The sequence below is a fragment of the Carassius carassius genome, chromosome 12, assembly GCF_963082965.1.
Source record: "Carassius carassius chromosome 12, fCarCar2.1, whole genome shotgun sequence".
In the NCBI taxonomy this organism is placed as follows: Eukaryota; Metazoa; Chordata; class Actinopteri; order Cypriniformes; family Cyprinidae; genus Carassius; species Carassius carassius.
Genome location: NC_081766.1, coordinates 18,648,176 through 18,674,313, shown reverse-complemented (window position 1 = coordinate 18,674,313; position 26,138 = coordinate 18,648,176). Strand labels below are relative to the sequence as shown.

Below are 26,138 nucleotides of genomic sequence, written 5' to 3'. Positions count from 1 at the left end.
CCACAGTTTGGACGAATAAATCAAAAGTAGGTCAGTGCACTTGAATCAAAACCCGATATGGACTGATGTCTGTGAATATTAAGCCGCAAAAAGACTGAATATGAATCCTGAACGTTCTGCGTGTCTGTGGAAATCAGGCGCTGACTGGACACGGGAGAACCAGGACTATTCCCGGTGGCCTGGCAGACGATTTGGCCTTCTACTTTAATATTGTTATTAGGCCGAATATACTAAAGCGATTATTTCCGAATGCGACATTCGATAATTAAATCTCTAATAAATCATGAATCGGTTAGTCGTGACTTGCAATGGTTGGGCTCGCGCGCTCTCCGCGCCTCCGCCGAACGGTTTGGATCAGACTCCGAGTAATCAATGCGAGAGAGAGAGACCGGTGTGAACTGTGTAAGCGCACAGCTGGAGCAGAGAAGCGACTCTTCTGTTCAGGGTTTCAGGTGCAGGTCAGTTTCATCTGTAAAGATGCTATTGTAGTTTTGTCTTTGTTAGTCAAGCAGCAGCAGCACATTGCTCGCAAACACTCAAAATACTGTATAAACGACGTCATTGTTATCTTTTGCAATGTTACAGTAACAGTAGTAAGTTAGCAGACAAATCATCATATTTTATCATAGGTTTAGGGAGAGCTAGTGGATACAAAAACACAACCCTTAGGAAAATTAATGTAGCCTATGGTATGGCACTAACCGTGGTTTAACTATGGAATTTGTAGTAAAAATAAATACAAGTGGTAATTCATGTGCCAAAAAAACAAAATTGCACTTACAAAACATGGTAAAAGTCAAATAAAAATCTTCAGTATTAAAGTCATGAGAGAGATGGGTGGATAATGGAAGTGAAGGTGCAGTTCAGGAGAGAACTCTTAATTACGTTGCATGTCCCCAACCTAAGGAGTTAAATCTTTTTCATGTCAGGTCCAAAAAAAAAATAGTGTTGTCCATGTTTCAGAATGGGTTGTGGGTGTATGAGTGGGAGATTTCCCAGCCTATTTTTTTTCCCAGTCCGCCCCTCATGGAAATTAATCTCTAGAACAGTCACTTCATGAGCATTTTTTACTTATTTTGAGAAACTATCATCATATCATATACAAAGAGACAGCAGTGTTTCAGAAAGACACCAATGTTTCAGGAGTTTAGTACACAAAATAGGACACATGCTTATTAGATAACCGTATTTGAGTTGATGTATATGCTTTTATTTTTTTATTAACTATTTTTCCCCAAACCATTGTTAAATGCAGTTAGATGCCTGTAGTTATGCAAAGATTTGGTTTCAAAAACAGTATCTATAAACTATTTCTTTTGATTTTAAATCTGCTTTGAACTTCAGATCAATCTCTAAGTAAAGTCTGATTGTGTGGTGGATGTGTTCAAATTTGATCATCTTAATTCAGGTGATGAAGAATGATGAAAGTCTGACAGTATTGAGCACTACTGTAAGGTTAAACCTGCATGGTGTAAATGGTTGATGATTAACAGTTGCAAATTAACATTCATTAGAAATTTATAAAAGTAATCAAAATGTACTCAAAAGTAATTAGTTACATTACTTTATTAAAGTAATTAAAAAAGTTACACTACTATTACATTTTAAATAGGGTAACTTGTAATCTGTAACCTATTACATTTCCAAAGTAACCTTCCCAACACTGCCCGCTGAGCTGCCGATTACTGTTGAGAGCTTCTGGATAAATGCAGAAGGGCTTGTCTGTCTTGTGCTTGCATCAAGGTCAAGCATGACTTTGATCTGGAGGAGGTTTTAACTTTGTCTATTGGATGGGACAGACACGAGGGCGTGTGAAGCCTCATCTGACCTGAACCGCGGCTTCACCTACGCCGTGTCTTATAAACCGAACGGGATCAAAGCATACTGGCACGGTCCACGAATGACCACTCCCTGTCCGGCAAGCTGCTTCCATGTCTTTGAGCAGCTTGAGGCTCATGCATGCATGAATATGCAATTCATGAATAACTGAATAATATATATTTATTATGAGAAAAACAATGCTTAAAATAGTATTCAAGATCTGATTCTTTTAAAGTATTCTATAAATAAGTTGTATATGAACATGGGTTTGGCTCAAGAGAAAAATTCTTTCTATATCTGAAATACATTAAAAAAACACATGTAAGAATGGGCCTCTTCAGTCCCAGCAGAGAGCACAAGGTTAGTTTATGCATGTTTAAAATGCACAGCTTTCTCCTGGTCCCACAAGAGCTCTGCAACATCTGGGGGGAGGGGGGTGGTGGATAGATAAGAGCACCTCTATATAAACCCCCACAGAAATCGGACAACCCCCCTCATCAGAGACTATATACAGTACATGTCAAACCATCACAGCAGGCAAATATATTCTGTGCAAGAAACAAATAAATAACATATTGCATCTGTGCTGCTCTTATAATTAAGAATATTATTAATATCAAAAACTCTTCCTGAATGCTGCTTTGCATCTTCTATAACACAGATCAGACCAGTCTAATCAGGTTTAAACAAAAACCAACAGTTGTTAGGCAAACATTGCTTGCTCAGTGAGTCAAAGTGGGCACTTTCACAAGTAGTGGCTTTGAGCATAGTCCAGAAATATGAGAAGTGTGTATATTTATAGTGTTCGGCTGTAGTCGGCTTTATCTAGCATCGCTAGCTCACACTACTTCATCTTGCTGCTGCATTAAAATAAATAAACATTGATACAGAGCGCTTGTGGGCTGACATGCACTCAGCACTCCAGCCATTTTGGGTTAATAAATGTGGCTTTTATTTAATGGCCAAGAAACACATGGTTTGGGTTGGAAGAAGGGGGAATAAGAGGAGATACTAAGATCGGAGAGAAGCTGTGTGCTGACAGACCGTGCTGAGGTGCAGTCTGGCTGATGAATGCTCTGTGTATTTTAACATCTCATTGATTCAGTCTTTTTTTGTAGGCTGTTATTATTGTTATGTCTTTCAGAAAGCAACGGATCTCCACGTCCAGAGATGTTCAGATGGATAACAGTATCACATTTTGTCACTTCAAGCAGCTACGAGGCTTTCAAAAGTGTTGTGAGTCAGTGGGAATGTTTTGATGGAAATAAAGTCAGGCAGATTTCAACCAAGAGATTAACAGCAGTTTTTAAATGTCATTTTAACACACGTTTCCTTCATAAAAAGTCCCTCTTGTGTAAATTTCCCTTACATTCAAATATCTGTTTCTGTCAATTCTGTCTACAAAACCGAGAGTAAAGATTTAAACACAATCAAACCATTGTCAAGCATTCGGACAAGATTTAACTATTTACTCAAAGCAGAATTTAACAGAAAAATTTAACTGTGTTCTTAGACCAAGTTTTTTTTTTTCAAGATTTTAAAAGATTATAAATATTGTTATAATTATTACTATGATTTCCTTTTAGTTTTATTCCTACATAAATACTACATCCTGGCAAAGGGACTATCAATGAAACTGGGGTACATTTATCTTCATGGATGTTGACGTACCTTTCTGAAATAAATAATATATATAAATGTAGTCACACATTTTTTTGTTTTATATTTCTGAATGTAAACTTTAAAATTTTTGCTGTTTCATAAATTGTTTTTCATAATATATATATATATATATATATATATATATATATTATTATTATTATTATTTATTTATGTATTTATTTATTCTTTGTAACTGAGACTTTAAAGCACTGTATGTGTCAGTACAAAAACTGGCTTATTAATGATAACAAGTATCTTGTAGCCTAATATTTATATTTAGTTTTTCAGATCTATTAAGGGCCAGTATGGTGTTTCACCTCATTAGGAGCACAAGAAAAAAGTTAAGCAGTTTATTTGTCTTTCCATCCTATTTCGAGATTCACAATTGCAGTCCATGTTTTGCCTTTAGTGCTGGAGCTGCGGAGGCTTTTCAGCTTCAGTTTGAGCTTCCTGGGTGTGAAGTTTAAAATAGGCACAGGGGTACACTTCTCTCTAATTTGGTTAATGTGTGTTTAAAGGAGAAAGCTTTGTGGCTACGTACCACACACTGAGGTCAAGGTGAATTCAACTGTTGTTGCCAATAAAAGTAATTACCTGTTCCCAACAGAGGGAAAGAGAGAAGTATGTCTTGAGTAAGAGAGAGAGAGAGAGAGAGAGAGATGCAAGGAAGCACGAAAACAGCAGAAAATAGAGACTGCAGTTCATAAGCAAGAGGAAGTAATATTTTCAAAGAGAGTTTTAAGATTCAAATGGTAACATTAAAGTAGTGCTAGACTCAAAGCAGCTCTAAGATTACAGCAATCCTTTCATGCATGCGTACAATGGGCATACAGTACAATAGACCCTTTTCACAGACTTTGATATATTTTTCACTTTTCACTAGCTGGTTAGCTATTTTTTCTCTCTCTTAATGTACATAATTTAATGTATATTTATATAAGTGCCATTTGTTGTATTACCTTGGAAGGAATAAAAACCCTAAGTAGCCAGCACTGCTGCAAAAGAGTTTAGTGGGTCGCTATAAAACATTCTCCAAATTAGCATTAGCGATCAAGATTACTGACAACATTTAATTTGCAAAATAGATGGGTATATTCTAGCTAGCTAGTGTGTTTCATATTCATGTTGTGTAAGAAATGCTAATATGCTATGTTATACTATAGCATCATCACATACAGTTTCAAATCCAGGAAGTGAAAGTAAATTGTTGTCATCTATCTCTTTATTAATCTTTTAATATATTTATCTTAATTAAATCTTTTAGAATGTCAAATATCTTTCTTTTGTGTTCAAAACAAAGAGGAAATTTGCAGGAACATTTGCTGTGGTGTCTGATTTTAATTAGTTTCATTTATTTTTACAAAGATTTAATGCAAAAGAAAAAATGTGTAAATGTAAATGTAAATATGGATGAGACACACACAGCACGTGACACACAAATAATCTAAGCTGCTGTTATTTTGCCCTGATGGACGTCTGCTTGTTGTTGGTGTGCGGTTATTTACCCATGTCAGACGGGGGCCGTCCGTGTGTGTAGGGGTGTCTCTTTTCCAGTGGCCGCCGGCCTGTTTATTGCTGTGGTGCGTCTGGCTGGGACTGGCAGGCACGCGGAACTACAGTGGGATGCAAGGACAAGGGGTCAACCGACACAGCAGGGTAACAAGAAACAATAGTACATGCATTCAACTTTCATCACTCTTCAATCCATTTTTTTTTTGCCTCTATGCTGCTTCATATTCTTAATGCATCTCTTCAGGTTAGACTGTCATTCTCACTAATTCTCTATATCACAAAGCACTGTGAATGCTTAGTGAAGAGCTTTTAGGACTCACATAAGATTATGTATATATACTGTGTTTATTTCAATGTATTTCACGCACAAAACTCAGAGGGAATCATGTGACCTCAACATGACATCATAGTTAGTCATGCGCATTTAAAACTCTGACTAGACAGTGAATGGCAAGTAACAGCCTTGCAGCCAACCATAAATATATATAATATATACATCAGTATATAATTATATATTTATATAATTGCCCACTGACGTATTATATTATATTATATTATATTATATTATATTATATTATATTATATTATATTATATTATATTATATTATATTATATTATATTATTAAAAAATACTTTTGATTAATTGACCTCTTTAGTCAATTGACTGACCATTATGACCCATGTTTGACCAGGTCTTTCTCTAACAAACTTAAAGATTTTTCTGTCAGTGCACAGAAAACTAGAACTTTGTCAAACCATAAGTGATTGTGTTCATGATTAAGTTTGAATATAACATTTTCAACATGCATGAGAAAGGTGTGAATTGCACCTTCACACGTTTCAGCAGAACGGAGACTTGTTAAATGTTACTTATGTCAAACCAAAAGACAGGGGATGTTTTGAGCAGGCTGCCAAACCATATGGACAGTTTTTTTTTACTTAAAAAGTGTTTCATTATTAAATTTACTTCTGAAAATTGAATAATTATTCTTTTTTTTTTTTACACTTTTTTTTTTACTTGTAATAAGAAAAACACCAGTGAGATGGGGACTCTACATGTCTTACATTAAAGGCCAAACACTGTGATCCACTAACAGATTGAATTCAGTGCTTTCATTGTGTTTACTGCGTCAAGGCACTTTACAGAAAAGTTGTTTTTAACCTGGAGTAATATTCCAGCATTCCACTGTGTATAGTTTTTAAAGTTTGAAATGTCAAAATGTAGCTTGCTTAAATTTAATGGAATGCAAGCACATAGTTCAGATCAATGTGTCTATAAAAACAGGCCAACCCCAAACAGCTCATGACAAAAGCAGGAAGGAAACGTTTTAATAGAGCAGCAACATCAAATATAGCCTGCTGCAGGCTGATAAAACTAGTCGGGAGAAATACTGTGGGAAAAAATCCTAGTTCCAGTTTTGCACTTGCACACATTATCAGTCTGTCTAGGGTGCATCGGGCCGCCTGTCACATTCATTTCCAAACAGCAGAATGTGGCAGGTGTCCTGAGGGGTGCTAATTAACCTGTAGCCGTAATTCATTAGCCAAACATGTAAAAGGTCTCCTAAGACAACCTGCTCTCCTCACGAAGGCATGTTCACCCTTGACCTCAATTGCATGCTTTAGTTTAAAAATTTAATCAAGCTTTGCTTTTTATAGCGAGATGTCCTGAACTATCTAGCTTGAGTCACTGATGAAACAGCCTTTTATCTTGGTTGTTCGAACAAGCACAAGTATCCTGAAATAAACTTCCCTCGGTGAGTAACGGCCGTAACTAGAGAAGCATTGCTCAGAAACGCTTGCAGCCTGCCTTTAATAGACCCGTGGCCTTGTTTGCAGTCCATACTTGTGTGAAGTTTTAATGAAAGTGTAAATGGAGGAAATTAAACCCTGCGACAATATGCATTAAAGCTTAATTTCATTAAGCTTAGACAAAGCTTTAAATGTTTTGTTTACATGTTATAATAGCCCCTGATTATGGTGGCGACTGATAGCAGCTCTAATTTGCGTTGCGCCGGCTTAAATTTGTTTAATTACGATTTAAAACAAAAGGAGTGAGCAGTAATTAACCCACCTGGTTCCCTGGCACAAAGTCCTGGCTGGGCTCTGGCATACTCATGAACATGTTTTCACTGTCGTACTGCAAACAGACAGAGAGAGGAGAAAAAAACAATAAATAAACAGTCAGAAACGTTCACTTGACACACAATACTAGCCACAGAATGAGAAAGAGGCACAGAACATGCGGTTGGTCATGTGCAGTGCTTTCTTCCCAAAACGCAGGGCTTCAAATTAGTCTTTGAAGTCCCTGCCGTATCAGATGGAGATGTCAGTGATTTGATGTGATTAGTACAGTGGTAATTAAAGTTGCTGGTTGAGGTGTCTCACCACAGATAAAAAAACTAACAAAAAAAACCTGTTAAATCGTCATTTTAACTTATTTTACGGACCATCCAATCAGTATGAAATATACTCATTGTGCTTACAGTGTTGGCTGACAATTCTAGATATAGTTCAGTCATGAAACTCTAGATGGAGCAGACTGACAGGTTGTTAATGTAACTGATGATATTCAGAGAGTTAAACGACTTTGTGCAAGCTGATTGGTTCATGCTGCATATGCAGTCAATGAGCTTACTGCCTTGCACATATATGGCTGTCTAGCATTCACTAGAGATTCCTGCAGCGTGCTTTCAAAGTTTCTCTGAAACCCTCCACCTTCCCCGGTTCCACCTGTATAGATCTGCTATGGGTTATTTGTATGCTATTTGTATAGAAGCAGTATGTCTTAAATACTCACTGCACTGTATCACCATATTCATTGGCAGTAGCAAGTTCTCTTACTTACCTGCAGCAGCAGCAATAATCTACAACTACAGCAATAACTAACAACAGCAACAACAGTGTTTGCTGATTTAGACTTTATTTAAACTTTGTGTCATTTATTTATTTTATATCAAGATGTATGATGTGTCTCCATCTTTCATATTCATTTTGCTAATAAACATTCTATAACTTATTTTATTTGTTTCCACAGTGTTTACTGATTTTATGTTTTTTTATATTATTTAAATTTTTTGTAAGCTATTTGTTAATTTATGTTAGGCAATAGTATGGTGTATTTTTATTCATTTTGTTAATAAAAGTTCTATGTTTAATATAAGTGAGTTTGTTGTTGTACTGTTTTGTTGAATTGCCACCAATTTGAAAGCGAAAGTAAAATGCGCATGAGCATTTATAAGCTAGCGTATTTAAAAGCGAAGGAAAGCGAGAAAAAGAGGGAAAACTCCAATGACACCCCCACCACGTTGATTCACCGGTGGAAAAAAAGTTAATCAATGTCACAACCCTACTTTGTACACGATTTATTGGTGCATATTATTCCAAACAGAAGAAAAGGTTTGTCAGTGTTTTTATGATTTTTTTTTTAAATATCACATTTGTTTAGTACCTATTTAGTAAAATAAATAAAAAAATCACTTAATATGTAATATATATAATAATATATAATTAACTATATTTATAGATTTTAAATATTAAATATAAAATTTAACAAAATAAGTTTTTGTATATTATTTAAAATGTAATAAAATGCTCCACTTCTGAAACTTGTCTTTTTTCCTTCCAATAATTTTATTCTATTCCTGCATGCAAATTAATTCCAGATGGATGAAATCATAAATTGAATATCCCTTTTCACTCAAAAATACGTCAGATTACAGAAGTAAAATGGGTTGCACTTGGTATTTCAAGTTGATTTAAAAGTTGTTCTTGAGTTTTAATAAGAAATGTTTCTGAAACCAGAACTGTTAATCCATCTACTCTACCTACATGAAAAAAAGCAATCAATCAGATCAGAACCAGTCTGTCTTTAACAATAAACAAGCAGCTTGTGCATTCACCTGGTGAAGATGCTCAAAACAGCTTCAGCTGAGTCAGTGCAGGTTAGCTGTGTGATGAAAAAGAATGCGCCTGTAACCCAGCTGTGCAGCACACCTGGGAAATTATAGCAGCCCACACTGTCTGCCTGCTACCGTCCACTCAGCAACACACACACACACACACACACAGATCCTGCTGACCTTCCTACCTGAAAAAAATACCCGCCAATTTGCATCTGCTCCACTTCCTTAAAAACCCAAGAAAATGACTAATTAATATCAAAAGCAGAAATCAGTAAGTTGGCAGTGAGGGAATGTCTTAGCAATTTGTCTCTGACAGGGTTGTCATTAACAGAGATCTAAAACACTTATTTGAGTGTTACGAAAGAATGAGAGAGGGTGTCATGAAGGAAAGTAAACCAGTGAGAGAGGAAACTCATGGCTGAATGTTTGTATTTCTGTTCATCCGAGCAGCACATCTCATTTCATTATGCCTGCTCGAGATAATTCTATGGAAATGAAATGGCAATAATCCTAATGAAAGCCTATCACATTGCGACCTTTTAAGTGTGTGAGTTGATGGGCCGATCTGACTGGTTTTTGCACACGGATGACAGTTAATTTCATGCTAGCTTACTGATTGTGATTAATGTGATCAGGCCGATCTAAGATGTGGCTATTCTTAAACTATGAAAAGTGCTGTTTTCTGAAACACCACTACAACCGAGTCATAAGCCTCGATTCAGAACAAGGAGACAATGTTTCAAAATGTTAAAAAAGCATATACATTTTCAGCTATGCTGGAGTTATTGGTTTTAGACCGAGTAAGTTCTGCCTTCTAAATTAAAAAGCCAAATGCCAACTGAAATCCCATAGAAACAGTCTTGCGCTTTAGACTGCATGTGAATATTGGCAGGACTGACCTGAAATATATGCTTTTTAAGGATAAAAAACAACATTTATGGGACAGTTCATGTCAGATCTTATAAGCTGTTTTTGTGATTTCAGTATGTCCCTATTCTCAGTACTCTAACAAGCATAAATATTGTGGGTAAAATACAGGTCTATGTATTTTTTGGTATTGTACAAATTAATTATTTTTACAATGTATTATGGAATTGCATTCTTCTAAGATTTGGGCCAAAAAGGATGTAAACTTTTATTTTAAGATTCATTTTCATGTCAGTAGGAAGCTCACATGGATTTAAAACAGAACCAGCATCTCTCATCTTCAATAGAACAGAATTAGAACAAGAGAATGTTTCCAAATCAATACATTTTGACAGTAAATACAGCTCTGCGAAACTGCTTGCGCCTGGTTCTTTTCTGGGTTATGTTGATTAATAAAACTTCATTCCTCATTTCAACACCACTGTCTCCCACTTACATGGCAGTTATTTATAACAGAAGGTTCGAGACGCAGCCGTTCACACCATATCCATTTTTATAAAGATTCTCTCTAGTTTCTCACTGCCATGACCTTTCACATGTCTCTCTCTCAGTGTCCGTTCACTGTTCTATCTACTTAACTCTTACCCTCTATCAGACACTATTTGCATATGAATGTGCCAGTGGAAAGTGTGAGGCGGCCTTAGCTGAAAAAGTGAAACCTCAGAGCTAAATCCATCAAACTGACATCAAATCCATCCAACCACAGTTGGCCAACACCCTCCTGCAAACCCCGGCAAATGTGCAAACTCCATTTTGCGAGCTTTACAGGTCGATCATGACTGAGGTTTTCCTTGATTCGTGTGAACTACTGTTTCTCAATCTTGTGCGTGCTGGGAGCCATTTTGTGTCACTGTAGCTTTTCGTTCAGAGCTTGAGGTGCCATTACATGACCAATAAAACCACAGCCAGTCTAGATTGCTTTTCTTAAATCTGACAGCCTGACTGCATATGCTACTTACACAAGTTATTGCATTATTAGCAAAAAACACCACAAGAGTCCATCATCAAACTTCAGGCCCACAGGCATCAGCTACATCCTAAAAAAAACAACCGTTTTAGTGTGAAAAGCAAGAAAGTATCTGTGCAAGCAGGTCAACAAACGACTACAATGTGTGTTCGGCAGCTGCCGCGCTGATGCAAATGAGCTATCAAATAACAAAAACAACAAAAACAAAACAGGGCCTAATGGCTGCGGGACTGTAAATCGATCCCTTCCACACTTCGTCCCGAGCGTCTGGCAGCTTCATAGGAAGCTTAGGTAAAAGAAATTGATCCCAACTGACATGACCACATGCTAACAAATTCCTCATTATGATTAATAGGAAGTGTTCCTCAGGGGGAGGAGAGTAATGACATGCTAGTGTTCTCCCAGAATAATATTAGAAAGTCTGTGGCAACACTTATTAGCTCTGTAATTAAACTGTTCATCCTTAAATGACTCCCCTGGTTCAGAACGACAAGGCCTGCGGGCCAAAAAGTGTGTGCGGGGACTGAACTGAGGCCAGGGATGTGTTCATTCACTAATGTTCCCGTATTTATCTTACAAGGAGTTTTCTGTTAATTTATTCTAATTAATGTCACTGGAGGGTCTCAGCATTGATGCTCGATCACAATGAGGTGTTTAAAGTGCCCCTATTATGGATTTAACACAGCTCTAAGTGGATGAAAGCATCCTGCAAAGTTTAAAATCTGAAAGTGCAAAGTTATTGTCTCACAAAAGAATGGAGTTGACTCTGTATCATTGAAACAAGTCGTTTTTAAAACGAATCCCAAGCCATTTCATGTTCTCCTAACCGTTCTCGTAACTTTCAACTTGACACAGCAGTTCATTTCACATTCAAAATGCACTAAAACTACCAAAACACTTCATTACAGTAATGTCTCAAATTGAGGCATTCTTACATAACACTAGCAAAGTAGCACAACAACCTTAAAAACACTGCTTTGTACGGAAACAGACAAATGAGATTCTATGCATTCATATGAATTACTGTAACTACCAATTTGTCAAAATGTAACATAACTATGAATTGCCATGAGAGTGTGTTAATTAGGCTGTATCAGGATTAGCGCAAGGTTGTGAATCTTATTTAGAACTGGATTAATTATAAAAAATAAAATAAAATAAAGTGCATTGGCTTAGGGTTGTTGAGTGGTTAAGTGCTGGTGGAAAATGGTGGAAAATGTACATCTTCAGCTGCTTCTTAAACTATTATCAACAACAGGCATGGCTGATATCTTAATAACATTGATGGATGGATGGATGCATAGAAGGAAGTGAACATTTCACTTTCACAGCCCTTAAAATGTCTTACTTCCTAGTGAGTACTATGAATACTGAAAGAGGGAGTTGACTGAAACTGCACCGTTATTGAATCTACAAAAAAATATTATGCTAAATTATGCTTTAGCTGAGCTGAATTGAATAATAATAGAGCTAAATAATACAATGATGAATTTCAGAGTGGCTCAAATTAATTATATTTAATAAATGTCAAACTGGCTCGAATGAATCACACACTCATAATGACTCATCAAAAACTAAACGAAGAACTATTACTACTGCTTATGTGAGACTTAAATCATTTATCATGAGACTTAAATCAGTTATGCTCCGATTGTTTATATGACAATATGTAGGTAAAAACACACTTTAAGAATAGAGTTTTGTATAAATGAAATGACAATGTAATTAGGATCAATTATCTGGTGCTTCCTCAATGGTATTAAGAAACCGGAATCATTAAGCGAAATTGGAACCAGAATCGTTAAATCTTGAGATTCCCATCCGTAATCAAGAGAGTAATAGTTTTCAGCACCTGCAGTCTGAGAGCAGCTTGTATCAGTACATTGCTCTCTGAGCTCTCCAGAGGTCAGCAGGATTTCTGCAGAGCCCCCCTTCCTGGTCTCATCATCCCACTGTGTGAACAGATAAAATGGAAACGTTCTGGCTAAACCTATAGTGTGTAACCTCGACTCCCTAGCCCCCCCACTCCTCCTGACAAACTCCTTTTCTTGCATACACTATTATATAAGAGTACCAGCTATTGAGGAGGAAGGTAGCCTGCCAAATCAACCAGCTCTGAACAACTCTCTATTAAAATATACGAGGAACTTCTGTTCCTCTAATCTTAAGTGTTTCCCACTTAGCTGGGCCGGGACGGACTTCTGAAAGGTTCTCGAATGAAAACAAGCTGTGAAGCTGGGATGATGTTAAACCCTTATGTTTTATGTTAGGACCAGTCTGTGCCCTTGAGCGAAGTGCTTGGCCACTCCAGCTAATTATATTGTACTGCATTCACAAAAAAACTCCTCAAACATCCATATTTGACAGTGTGCCACTGTTTTTCCAAAACTAGAATTATGGGCTGAATTATATAAACATGATACGCTATTTATTTATGCACAGCTACAATTTGCAAAAGAGACACAAACGAAGGCCTTTCAGAACACAGCAAAATATTGCATTTGTGGCAGAACTGCATTTGGTCTGTTTCTCGTACTGCTCGTAATACATTAAAAGCTATGAAATGCTGCAGTTCTTGAGCAAAACACATCTTCGGTGAGGATTTGTAAATGAGCATATTATGCAAAAGAAGGTGCAAAATGTATGCATGTGTGCAATTATAAAACAACTTCATTTCGAAAGTGCTAATGATGATAAAGGTCTTCCTGAAAAGTCATTCTGACTGAAATGTGTCTACAATTTCCCGCTATTATAATCTGATTTTAAGGTGTTGAATTCCAAACTTAAGCATCATAAAATTCATATTCGAGACAATTTAATGTAACTCAAACCTAATCTTTCTTACCATAAATGAACCCAATAAATCAAATGGTGAAAGAAACGCTCCCTCTCCTTCAACAAGAGCCATAATTTTATGCAAATGTTATACAATAATCTGTATTCTATATCTGAGCATGGTAATGAGATTGGTTGCTCTACATTATTCATATTGTACAGATCCAATATAAACAGATATCATAAGAAGGGGGGAAGGGAGCCGAAGGAAAAATACATGATGCAGCAGACATATTGGTGACAGAACAGATTACAAACAAAGGACATTTCGAGGCCTTTTTGGTGAAGCCACACAGATTATCATGCATTTCCTGTGGAACCGGAGGCTGATAGCGCTCTCTTGTTTCACTGCTATTTACTCTGCTGTAGCAGGACCCAATCAAAATGGCCACCATTCAGGAAGAAAGGTAATGAGATATGAGTGCAATGGAATGCTTTGCACCGAACATAATCATGCAACTTGCATGCAATCAATGAGCCCCACATCATCTCTCAGGATTGCCTGTTGTATAGACGCAGCTAACATTTCACCATAGACACAGCATAGTTTTCACCGCCATGCATCACGTTTGACTTCTACGACTTTGTAAATGGCAAAAATATAAAATGATCCAAGAAACAAATAATAAAAGAGGGGCCAATTGAATATATTTGTTGAACAGTGGGGCCATTATTTTGATGTTTATAGGTCTTGGCAGATCTTGTAGATTTCTTTTTTATTGGATGCTGTATATTGACCCCTTTGTCAAATTGGCTTCATGCATTTGCTTCTCTGGCACTGGATGATACGTCTAGAAGTGACATCTCTCCTGCTCAGTGATACATACTGTAATCAAATAGAACAAATCCTATTTCTGGCATTGCACCTGTGCTCAGACTTTATTGCTGTGCTGTACTCATCATTTCATGTGACGCAAATGTGAATGGCATCATGTTTTTTTTTTTCCAAAATATTTTAGTTTTGACAGCTTTCAGTCATTAAATGCAGTTGTTTGGCAGGAACACGGAATAGTTCTTCATTGTTAGTACAACAGTTTTTCACATTGTCTGAAAGTAAGTAACCATTTTTGCTGCTCCAACTAGTAAATTTTGAAAGTGTGTTTGTGTGTGTCTGAGTCTCTCTGTCTCTCTCTCTCAAATGTCCAGATGTGAATCAGAGCTTTTTTTTTGTTTGTTTTTTTGCAAGACTAGAACCAATTTCATTCCTCATCAGTTCTTATGGAAGGTCAGAGTAGGGGAAAATCTAACTGCGAGTGTGTATTCTTTCCACACCCTGTGGTTTAAATGCACTCACTACTCAGCACCATGCTCATTTTCATCCCTTCTTATGTTGGACTCAGACCCGCTGGAATATATGGGCCCCATTAAAATATCTATTATAAAACCTCTTGAACTGACAGAAATGGATATAATGCATTTTTTAATGCTAATGTAATTCTTAAATGTGAAATACGTCACGGCTGTGTATTATTTCTAGCTTTTATTTCATTTTGAACATCTGAAATGTTCAGATTAAGTGTTTTATTAAAATGCTAAATAACTAATCAAAATCAAATTAATTAATAGATCTGGTAAAACTAAGATTCTTTTATTTTGTTTTGGGCGAATAAATGAATATTTCTGATTTATTTTGGACAAACGTAATGTGAATAAGATTATAAAATACTCTAAAATTGAAGAAGAAGAAGAAGAAGAAAAAAGAGATTACAATTTATATAAGTAACAACCGAATTGTGTTTTTAAAATGTATTTATTTTTTAGAGAGAGAGAGAGAGAGAGAGAGAGAGAGAGCGAGAGAGAGAGAGAGAGAGAGAGAGAGAGATTTTATACAAAACTATAAGTTAGTTTAAAAACAGGCAGGTAGGGCTGGGCAATGTGGCCAAATAAAATCACGATTTATTCAGAACGGTTGGCCCGATTCTCAATTTTTACAATTTTTAACTAGTCAACTTGAAAATGTAACTACAACATGATCCAACATGATTCTTTTATTAACCCTCTAGTTAAAGAAAATTATATTTCAAGTGCAAGTCAAGTTGTCAACATGATGTAAATGTTAAATAAATCACTTAAATATCTTTGCAAAATGATGCATGAACTACAACTACATCTTCTGCAAACTTGTCTTATACATATTATATGTTCAGAAATAATACAAGGAAATTGCTTTAAAAATATCAAAAGTCAAGGTAATTAAAATTCAAAGCGACTGAAGGTAAAACATCAGTATACTTACAGTATATTAACCTTAAATGTTCTGTAAAAACAATGAACCGCAGCTTTCAGCCTGATGTCACCATGATGCAAACATGAAATATCAGAAATACAGTAATAGTTATTTACAGGTTTTTATTCGATTGCTGCATTTCCATCGTTTTTTTTCTATGTAAACATGGACTTGTTTGACTGTAGCGCTCACGTCTCTGAGCCCAGTCATGGTCATAGTATATATTGTTTTGCCTGTGCTAAAACAAACATAAAAGTGCTCTTTAAATTCAATTAATCTTCACTCTTTCCTCCATTTTCAAAACATTCATGAGATGATTTATTGTATAAAATAACTTTTTGCTCCGTCTGTATATACATGACTGCATAAGAGACTGCTGGCAGATTGAGGGAAATAATTAATCCTTTCATCTTGTTATCAGTCGCTCCGAGTCAACTTGAAGGTACATCTGGCCTTTCAGACCTTCTGCCGACCTCCCTATGTCAACATGTGTGGACCCTTAAAAGCAGCAGTATGTCAGGTAATAAAATATATTCCTCTGCCTTCTCGCAAGATGCTAATGCTGTCTTGGAGACGTGCCAGAAATGCTCTCCATTTCATTTCTGATCAGCAGATGCTCGAGCGACGAATAGTATCAACATCCAAATGTACACCTTTGGTTTCCCCGGTGTAATTAGTCACAGGTGAAACTTCACTTTCTAAACATGTCAACGTTTATAAAACACAGAGAGGGCAAGAAAAATGTGAGCATAATAGCACGCAGCGGCGAGGAGGACGTATGGGTGAAAAGGTTTCATTTCAGCTGAAATCTAAAGGTCAGACGCTGTTACTAAAAGCAGTAGTTCTGTTTGAGGTGCACACTCGAATGCTTCCCGTGCAGAAAATTATAGCTTATTCCCCAGATATGAGTACATTATGATTTCTTTTATTTTAAAATAAAAAAATAAAAAATTACTCAATTACGCTAGCAACAACTTCTCAGAGAGGAACACGCAGGGGTTTGTTGTCAAACCAAATTAAACACATTCTTTCCATGGATAAACCGAAGCCTGAATAATAAGCAGCCACAAAAGTGGGTCAGGGTCGTCATGGAGAGAAATAGAGGCAAAGGGAGAGAGAGAGAGAGAGAGAGAGAGAGAGAGAAGGGGGGAGAGTTTCTGTCTTAGCTCCCTAGCATTCAATATCAAGAGTGGCAGACATCTTTGACTTCAAATCATTCCTCTGATGAATAACCTTTGTCTGTACTGCATTACGGCACAAAGTGATTTCTTTTTCCACCCCCCCCCCCTCAAAATGGCAATTTTCTGAGAGCCTGAAGCTGAACTGAAAGCGTCTTCATTCGTGTTCCACCACTGTAATTTATTACAGTGAGCTAGAGTGACTTTCATGACTACCTATAGAGGCACTCTGATATTAGGCCCAGAGATGAGGATGAAGTATAAATCACTGCCTTGCTCTTATTGAATTGGTACGATTTCATGTCGAAGCCGAGAAACCATGTTGGGCTTTTCCTCCTGTGCTTTGCCTCCAAGTCATCATGTGGATTTATTTCCGAATGTATCACGACGTAATGCACGTATTCATTTCCATAAGTTGATTGGTGAAAGCCTCACACTGGGAACTAAACCAGCCTCCTATGTTGCAAATGATCTTCACAATGACCCAACTTAGATATGGGAAGAACGGTAATTTGTGTTGGGGGAATAACGCGATGACGCAGCTCTCGCCTCGTTGCAGTCCGGACTATAAAGAGACAGCAGAGCTTCAGGGAAACTTTATTAGTTCAATGATTCATAAATGATGACATATTGCTTTTCTCCTTTCTCTCGTTCTTGCCGTGAAGCACTTTATCGGTTCCTGCAGCTCATGGTTTTTGGTCACTTGTGTCGGCGCAATTAGCTTGAATTAAGCCATTAGTGAACTTTAATGTCTGTTTCCCCTAACCAAGTCCTTAGATATGCTTCAACACTAACTGAATCTCGTCTAAAACAGAGCTGACCTGAAAAAAAGACAGGGGACGGGGGATAAAAATGATTAAGTTTCAGAGTGAGCAGCCAGTGGCTTGTTAAATATCCTTTCAGAGTGAGACAAAATTACAGTGTATCATAATTTAGTGCCTCAGGAATCCCGATGGAGGTAAATGAAGGCATATTTCACTGGAGACCAATAGATGGTGACATGACCGTTTAATTGCTTTATTTTACGATTGGTTGAGGGGAAAATTTGGTTTGATAAGGCTGTCTGAACAAGTGTTTTCCAGCACCGAAAGCCCAAAGACAACATTTATTCTCCTTGTTTGTCTTCGTTGTCTGTTTCGTTTCTGTATTTTGATAAATGGTGCAGATTTTGGTGCAGCTGTGCAGGGTCAACGGTGTTTAACTCATGTGGGAGACTGTTTAAGTGTATCTGCTCACTTGAGGATGTTTGCAGCTGAAAGGTAGGTCACGTTATTTTTATCTCAACAGGAGTGGGTTGTGTGTGTGTGTGTGTGTGTGCTACTTTTGGTGTCTGGGATGCAGTCCGACATACGTCTACACCAATGTCCCACAATGCACTTCAACCAAAGAACAGCTAGTTATAGACATGAAACCTTCCGCATGACATGGTGACCCCTTACAAACAACCACATGAGACCACTGTCACCAGCACAGAGCGTTACACAACACATTCACAGTGCTGTAGTGCAACTTCCTCATTGTTATACTGAGTATATATGGATAATTGTACATGTAGGTCACATTTAAAAAAATGTTCACTGAATTAAATACAAAATATCAACCAAGCTCTACTTTGTAATGCTAACAATAAACATCCTCCACAAAGTTGAATGTCCGAGACATCATTTTAAACAATATATCAATTGTTTCAGACTTGAAACCTTTTTTTACGGATGATTTTTTAAATATATTTAGTTAAATTATTCTTTTGTAACATTTATAGTATTTACATTTGATAAATGTAATGCATCCTTGCTAAATAAAAGTATTTAGTATTATTAAACCTTTAAACATGGCTGATGTATTCCAGTGCTGGCAACCAGTCCCATGAGAGAAGAGCATGAGTAATTTATGTAGGGTAGTGTTTCTGAGACAAGGACCCTTGAGAAATCTAATCACTCTCTCAACAGACGCAAAGAATTTGTCCTGGTGCATCAGGAAAATGGATACAACCCCCACCCCCTCAAACTAAAACACACTAATAGCAAAACCAATAGACCCCAAAAATGTCAACAGGTGCGACTCACTGAAAGGATTAACATTTTTCTGCCTGTATCTTTATACAGAGTGGGAAAAAAGAGACAACATGAAGCAGGAGCCAGGATGACCTGGGTGGACGGCTGCCAGCAGCCAGCTGAAAGGGCTGCAATTTCAGCTATTGTACGGGGAAAAAAAACTCTGCCAAGTCCCATTACGTGAAATTGAATTTAACCTCCAATGCGATTAATTCAGATGTTGGCTTTTTTTCTTAGCTCATGGCTGAATGCTATGCACAGTGGCTTATTAAAATGTATTAAAATGAATCCGCCTTCTTTTAAATTGGGAAGTGTCCTCGTCACACCTGATTGACATGGAGAAGGTATCTCGGTGCATTTGGGCACAATTATTCAGCTATTTTTATCAACTGCAAGAGCTAGTAAATGAAAATTTAATGAACTCTGCTGTTTACATTAATTTAAGTTCACCCTACAGTTGTAATCAATAGCAGAGCTCTTGCCATCTGGTGAAAACACGGAAAGCCACAAAGAGAGTAATGTTCTGTCATTTTACTGCTAATTTGCAAAACACGAAAGCCAATTAAGCAGAATATTCAGGAAAATCAATCTGCTAATCCATCATTTAACCTGACACTATGTTGACAGAGTGCAGACGTGCAGCTTGTTGCAGGCACTGATCGCAAATCAAAAGGGCCATGTCCATTATGACAGGCTCCTCCCCAGATCTCCCAGAAAAATGTAAGTATTTAGGGGGGGAAAGTGACACCCTTGAGCAGGCTATTCCGCTTGACAAAAGCTCCCAGCAGGAACTGACCAACTCACACATCAGGCTCTGTATCTGAACGCAGTACAATGGGCCACTGTGTTCTCATCTTCAGCTCAGCTTCAGTCACCAGCACAGCAGCGCTTCACAACGTCAGCGCTGCACAGCTTATTACAGTGACACGACACAAGAGAACAGGAATGCTATCAGCAGTGGACATACATAGGGGGAAAAAAATCCCAAGCATCCCCTCCACATTTGTTCCATTCAATCTGCGACTCAGGCTTTGAATTCATACCACTGCACTTTTGTATTCTGTTTGTGTGTGTCAATAAAGCAATAAGCCACAAAAGAAAAATGTGTTACAGTGATTTTTCCAAGGCTGACAGGCTGACAAGGCTGATCAACCAATATAACCTTTAAGTAATTATTATTACTATTTTATATTTTAGATATATATATATATATATATATTAATCAATGTTGTAATTAATAATAATGTTATTATTATTAATAATAATAATGCTTTAACGCAGGACCTTGTCATTGCTAGCAGTGTTCTCAATGGTCTGAGCAACATATATATATATATATATATATATATATATATATATATATATACCCTTTTTGCGTGCTAATCTCTCTCTACATATATATAAAGTGCCATTTAGTTTTTAAACATGTAATCAATTAAGCAAGTCTGAATATTAGTGAAAACAGATAAATAAATAAATATTGCTCGCTAATTTTCTCCAGTGGCTTTTTAAAGAAACAGTGGCAACAGCAGCATAATACAAGACATCAATGTTCAACAAAGACTTATATTTATTATTCATTAACAATTTTTCTGCCAAGTAATATATTTCACTATATTACTTGCCACATTATATATTATCTGCAGTCATTTATAGTCATTTTGCAACAAGCTTTAAACACGGATTCAGAATTTAGAATCAGAAATATCCATTTCATACTGCATCTACACGACTATGAGAGAAAATATTTCTAACAGGTGATTTCACAGCCCTGTTTTGTGCAGAGCTGAACCTGAGACATATTTTTGTGAGCTTTAGAGTGAATTCTCCTCTCTTGGGCTGTTGCTATGGAGCTATGTACTTCCTCCGCAGCTGCCGCCCTGGTGTGGTGGGTGATAAGCATCAGGGATGCTGGGACACAAGCTCTCTTATCTGGACACATGACCACAATCACTTCCTGTTCATTACCTCTCCTGCTAGAAAAACACATAGAAATTAATGTGGCCTGACCAATGAGCCGCTGCTAAAAACATACACGGAAAAACAAGCTTGGACACTACCGGGCACAAACATCCCCATTATCTGTCAATCATCGAATCCGCATGTCTGCACTGATGCATTAACAGCGAAACATATGGGTTAGCTTATGCTAGTTTGACTGCAGCGTTTACGCCACACTGCCGAGCTACGATGCAATAACAGCCCCTCCATTAGAATGCAGGTCTCGTTCCCTGTCAGGAAATAAAGATTGCTTTATTGATACATGCTGTTGCCATGACAAGCATCCACCAGATCCGTTTGGATTTCGCCATCCTGAAAACTCACACAAATCTGGCCTGGCTAATGAGTTTCAGCCTGATCAGCATCAGATGGGTCTCCAAGGCACATGCCCAGCGGCTGCAGCTCATCACTTGTGTAATTTTTTTATTATTATTCTTTTTTTTTACATAAAACTATTGATTAAGAACTGAACCTGAGAACAAACCTTGCTTTGTCTCTTTTTTCCTTTATTTGGATAATGGAGCCTTGGAAGTTATCTTTCCAACTGTAGTCTGCAAATCGCAAGCATATTTGCTAAGAGGACAAAAATATCTCTATCATATTACAGTATTGATTGCGGGAGAACCTGAGCTGCAAAATTTCGTTGAAGTTTCCTTAGGAAAACATGATGTGTAATGATGTTAATCAAATAGAGTGATGCTACACATTGACTTTATGAAGGTACAAAGACTAAAAATAGCTTGATGATATGATAGTCATACTTGCTGCATTACGATCACAACCATAATGAAGGCAAAAGTAAGTTCATGTAAGCACTTTCATCTGTCAAGTACAATCGATGTATATATATATTTTTTACTTAAAAGGACAGTTCACCAAAAAAAGATTTCATTTCTTCATGTTGATTCAAATTCAAACTGATATAGTGAAATTTACTTTTTTTAAGGGTCGCACCATTATGACAAAAATCGAAAATCAAAAATCAAAGTCAATGTTGATTATTCCCTTGAAATTGAATGATGTTCAGTGATTACATTGAATGATGTTTATACCATTGTTTGAAGCAACTGCATGCCATATATTTATACGGAAAGTAAACAAGCTGTTTATTCAGTCTTCCTGAAAAAATATTTTTCTATAGTATTAAGCCTCAAATGTCAACTATACATTGGATTGGTTTCTTCTGTAAATAATAATAATAATAAAAAAGTAAAATATGCTTGGTATTATAATGTTATACTAAAACTAAAATGAAAACAATGGAAAACCCCTTAAGATAATCTGTAGAAAGAACTTACAAGTCTTAAGCACTAACATAACATTACATTAGTGGACTTTGAACGATAACATAATTGTGGCATCCGTAAATGTAAACCTGATTAGAAATTCAATTAATTGTGCAGCTCTACTTTTTGTCAAACAACTAGACAAAATAAATAAATAAATAAATGAAAATACCAAAAAGGTTTCATAAATGTAGTCCATGTGATATGTGCTATATAACTTTCTGGTCTGTTTCATAAATGTATTTTACGGGGTCAAAAGACATATATATCAAACGAGTCTTAAAAATCACTTTTTGAAGCTTGACAGATGTGGTCACTATGAACATTCAAGAACATTTCAACTAAAAAAAAAAAGCAAAAAAAACAAAAACACATTTGGAGCAACACTCATTTATTAATCAGTGAATCAGAAACAACACAATTTACAACAAAGTGGAAATGCTTTGATTGCAATTTTTTCTTATATAATGTTCATTAAAGCATCATATTAGTGTGATAATGTTTTAAAATAATATTTGGCTTAATCTCACTACAGCTGAACACCGTGAGTTTTCACCCAGTGAAATGTCAAATCCGAGTGTTGTTGCCTGATCTCTGTTAACAGCATTACAAGCATTAACTTACTGTCTGGCAAATTTAAAGGATGCTTCATTTGTCTTCAATTTTGTGTTTAAACCACCTGTAGGAAGCTTTGTGACACTCTCTCTCTCTCTCTCTCTCTCCCCCCTTAATGTGCCTCAGGACCTACGGCTGTGTGGTTCATTTGTTTGTGTAGTTTTCTTTGCCCATGTTTAATTACAATGGTGCAGCTGTTCCTCATTTACACTGGGGTGGGTCATATATTTGAATGTGTGTGTGTGTGTGTGTGTGTGTGTGTGTGTCTCACTCTCTCTTTATCTCTATCTTCAGGGCCTTGTTTGCAGAGAGCAAAAAGACAGTGTCCACCACTATCAGACTCAGAGGTACTGAAACAAGGATGATTTTGTGGTTTGACTTATAAGCCTCGACCGTTCGAAATTGCAAGGTTGAAAAAAAAATTATCGTTATTAAAACGCCAAAGGAAATATTTCCATCTTTTAAAACACACAAAACACCTGTGTAATACTGATTTGCATTTACATGAACAGGGAAGGCATGAAACTGAATGCCCAGGGGCTTTCGAAAATTCATGAATTGTTTTATAGATCAGTTGTAATATTTGTAATGACAGACTCATTTGCACTCTTATCCAGAATAAGCTAGTAAACTTGCCCTTTCGGACAGATTTTAATATACTGTGCCTTTCGTCTTGCGCAGTGAGAATCATATTTTACTAAATCAGGACCACAAGATGCTGTTTCAATTGAAAGCTATGCGGAAATTAATGTTTTAAATGACTTTAAAGCTCAGATTTGAATGATTAGTGTTTAAAATAATGGTGGTGGATGAAAGGCTGTTATAAAGACAGACAGCCTCTTATCCCAACAAATCTAATGCTAAGCCCCAACCGCAAAACTTTTCAAAGTGTTTCTTTAAAACAAATGGGTTTGGAACCATTTTCGACTCCATTTTCTATTCTTTCAGCGGGAAACCGCAAAGAAGGTATGACTAATACAAAACAAAATTGAGTATGACTTTCTGCTGGCTCCCTGTTGAAATGTGCTCCGTGTTTTCTCTGTCCACTGCCTTTCATTTCCATTTCACTTGTAGCTGTCCTGATAAGGTTGAAGTTACTCTGAATTGCCTTCTCTTTTGCTTATAAATGGTGTACACACTTGTCGCGCTAAAATTAATTGCTCTCTTGTGCACCGCAGTAAGAGTAACGCATATTTTCACGTCTAATTTTAGGCTCATGAGCGGAGCTGAGTTGGCTGAGAGTGTCCTCTAAAAGCCTGAATGTGTAAACACCCAAAATATGGAACATCGATCAGCCTCAACCCCTCAAATAATAACTTGAGCAAATGACCTGCTTTCACCAGACCATGAACAAGCATTGAGGGGAGTTTCTCTGAAAGTCAAGCGTGCAATTATAACTTTAAGTCTGTTATTTTGGGTCGATTTTGACCTCAAACACAGCTGCTCGCAGTGAGGACAAAAAATGTAAAATAAAAGGAATGTTTGTTGAAAACATATTTTTCTTCTTGCTCTTAAATTTTGCATGTAGATGAAATGTCTAAAATACTTTCAAGTACAGTATACAAATCTATCTATCTATCTACCGTATTTTTCGGACTATAAGTCGCACCTGAGTATAAGTCGCATCAGTCCAAAAATACGTCATGACGAGAAAAAAACATATATAAGTCGCACCGGACTATAAGTCGCATTTATTTAGAACCTAGCACCAAGAAAGAAAACATTACCGTCTACAGCCGCCAGAGGGCGCTCTGTGCTGTTTAGTGTAGACTACAGGAGCAATGAGCAGCATCTCTGGCAGCATAGAGCGCCCTCTCGCGGCTGTAGACGGTAATGTTTTCTCTTGGTTCATTTCTCTCGGTTCATGTCAAATTAATTTTGATAAATAAGTCGCACCTGACTATAAGTCGCAGGACCAGCCAAACTATGAAAAAATTGCGACTTATAGTCCGGAAAATACGGTATCTATCTATCTTTTATCTATCTATTCTGTTAACCACACAAAACCTCAAAAGCAAATTTTTTTTGTTGGTTTGTATTTTTACAGCTGGTTCTAATTTACAAAACAATATATTTCACATAATAGTAAGCAAAAGAAAGACCCAATATTTGTTATGAATGTGTTTCAAAATGTCCCAAATTAACACTACAATACTTCAAAATGTTTGGGGTCTGAAAGGTTTGTTTGTGTTTTTTTGAATGAAGCCTCTAATGCTCACCAAGGTTGCATTTATTTGATCAAAAAGACAATTAAACAGCAATATTGTGAAATATTGCTACAATTGAATTATTTTCTACTTTAATATATTTTAATATCCATTTTCCCCATGTGATGGCAAAACTGAATTTTCAGCAGCCATTGCACCAGTCTGCAGTGTACCAAGATTCTTCAGAAATCATACTAATATGCTGATTTGTGACTCAAAAAAACATTTATTATTATTATCAATGTTGAAAACAGTTACACTGCTTAATATTTTTGTAGAAAACATGACATTATTTCCAGGATTCGTCAAATTCCTGTTTCACTCCTGATGAATAAAAGTATTAGTACCTTCCAAAAGACATACTTATTCCAAATATATGAACGGTTGTGTTTTTCAGTGCTATTTAATAATGTAAACCAAGGCATCAGAATGCTCACATCATGAAACAACATCATGATCAGTGCAGTACTGATGTTTTGCACTCTACTTTTTGCACTTATAGGTTTTGATTACAGCTAATGAAAAGCCTCAGAGCGTGGAGTCCATTTTGATGATTATGTTCCAGAGGAGAAAGGTGTGGGGCCCACCTGTTCTAGAGCCGCTGAAACATGAGCTTACACTTGTCACAGGACAGTGATCGGGAACTTGCAATGTGTCCTTCCTGATCACAGGAGAACAGAGGACCAGGCATCAAAAGGCTGACAGGTGCCACTTAAACACCAAAGACTGAGCTAAATGAGGGGAAATGCAACAGGCCATTAGTTCACCTACAGATGGCCCCACAAAGGCTAGGGTGTGCTCCTTCACAAAGCTGCCGTGTGCGTATCAGCCCCGATGTGCTGCTGGAAGTCCCTCCACGAAACAGCATCACACAATGGAGAGGCTGGCACTATCAATGTGGTCAGAATAACTCACCAAGCATACAAACAAACAGACAAATG

At 36.9% G+C, this 26,138-nt stretch overlaps 2 protein-coding genes across 3 annotated transcripts in view; both read right to left on the bottom strand.

The window, feature by feature from the left end:
* The window catches only part of LOC132155024 (serine/threonine-protein kinase N2-like), a 328,421-nt gene that overhangs the window by 163,696 nt on the left and 138,587 nt on the right, over positions 1–26,138 (bottom strand). The gene's annotated exons all lie outside the window — the stretch shown is intronic.
* The window catches only part of LOC132155017 (thymocyte selection-associated high mobility group box protein TOX-like), a 54,979-nt gene that overhangs the window by 21,528 nt on the left and 7,313 nt on the right, over positions 1–26,138 (bottom strand). For both annotated transcript variants that reach the window (XM_059563781.1, XM_059563782.1), the window contains exons 2-3: positions 7,070–7,135; positions 4,989–5,096 (exon numbers count right to left, since the gene is read on the bottom strand). In XM_059563781.1, the coding sequence (XP_059419764.1) occupies positions 4,989–5,096; positions 7,070–7,135 (174 nt within the window). The remainder of the gene's footprint in view (positions 1–4,988; positions 5,097–7,069; positions 7,136–26,138) is intronic.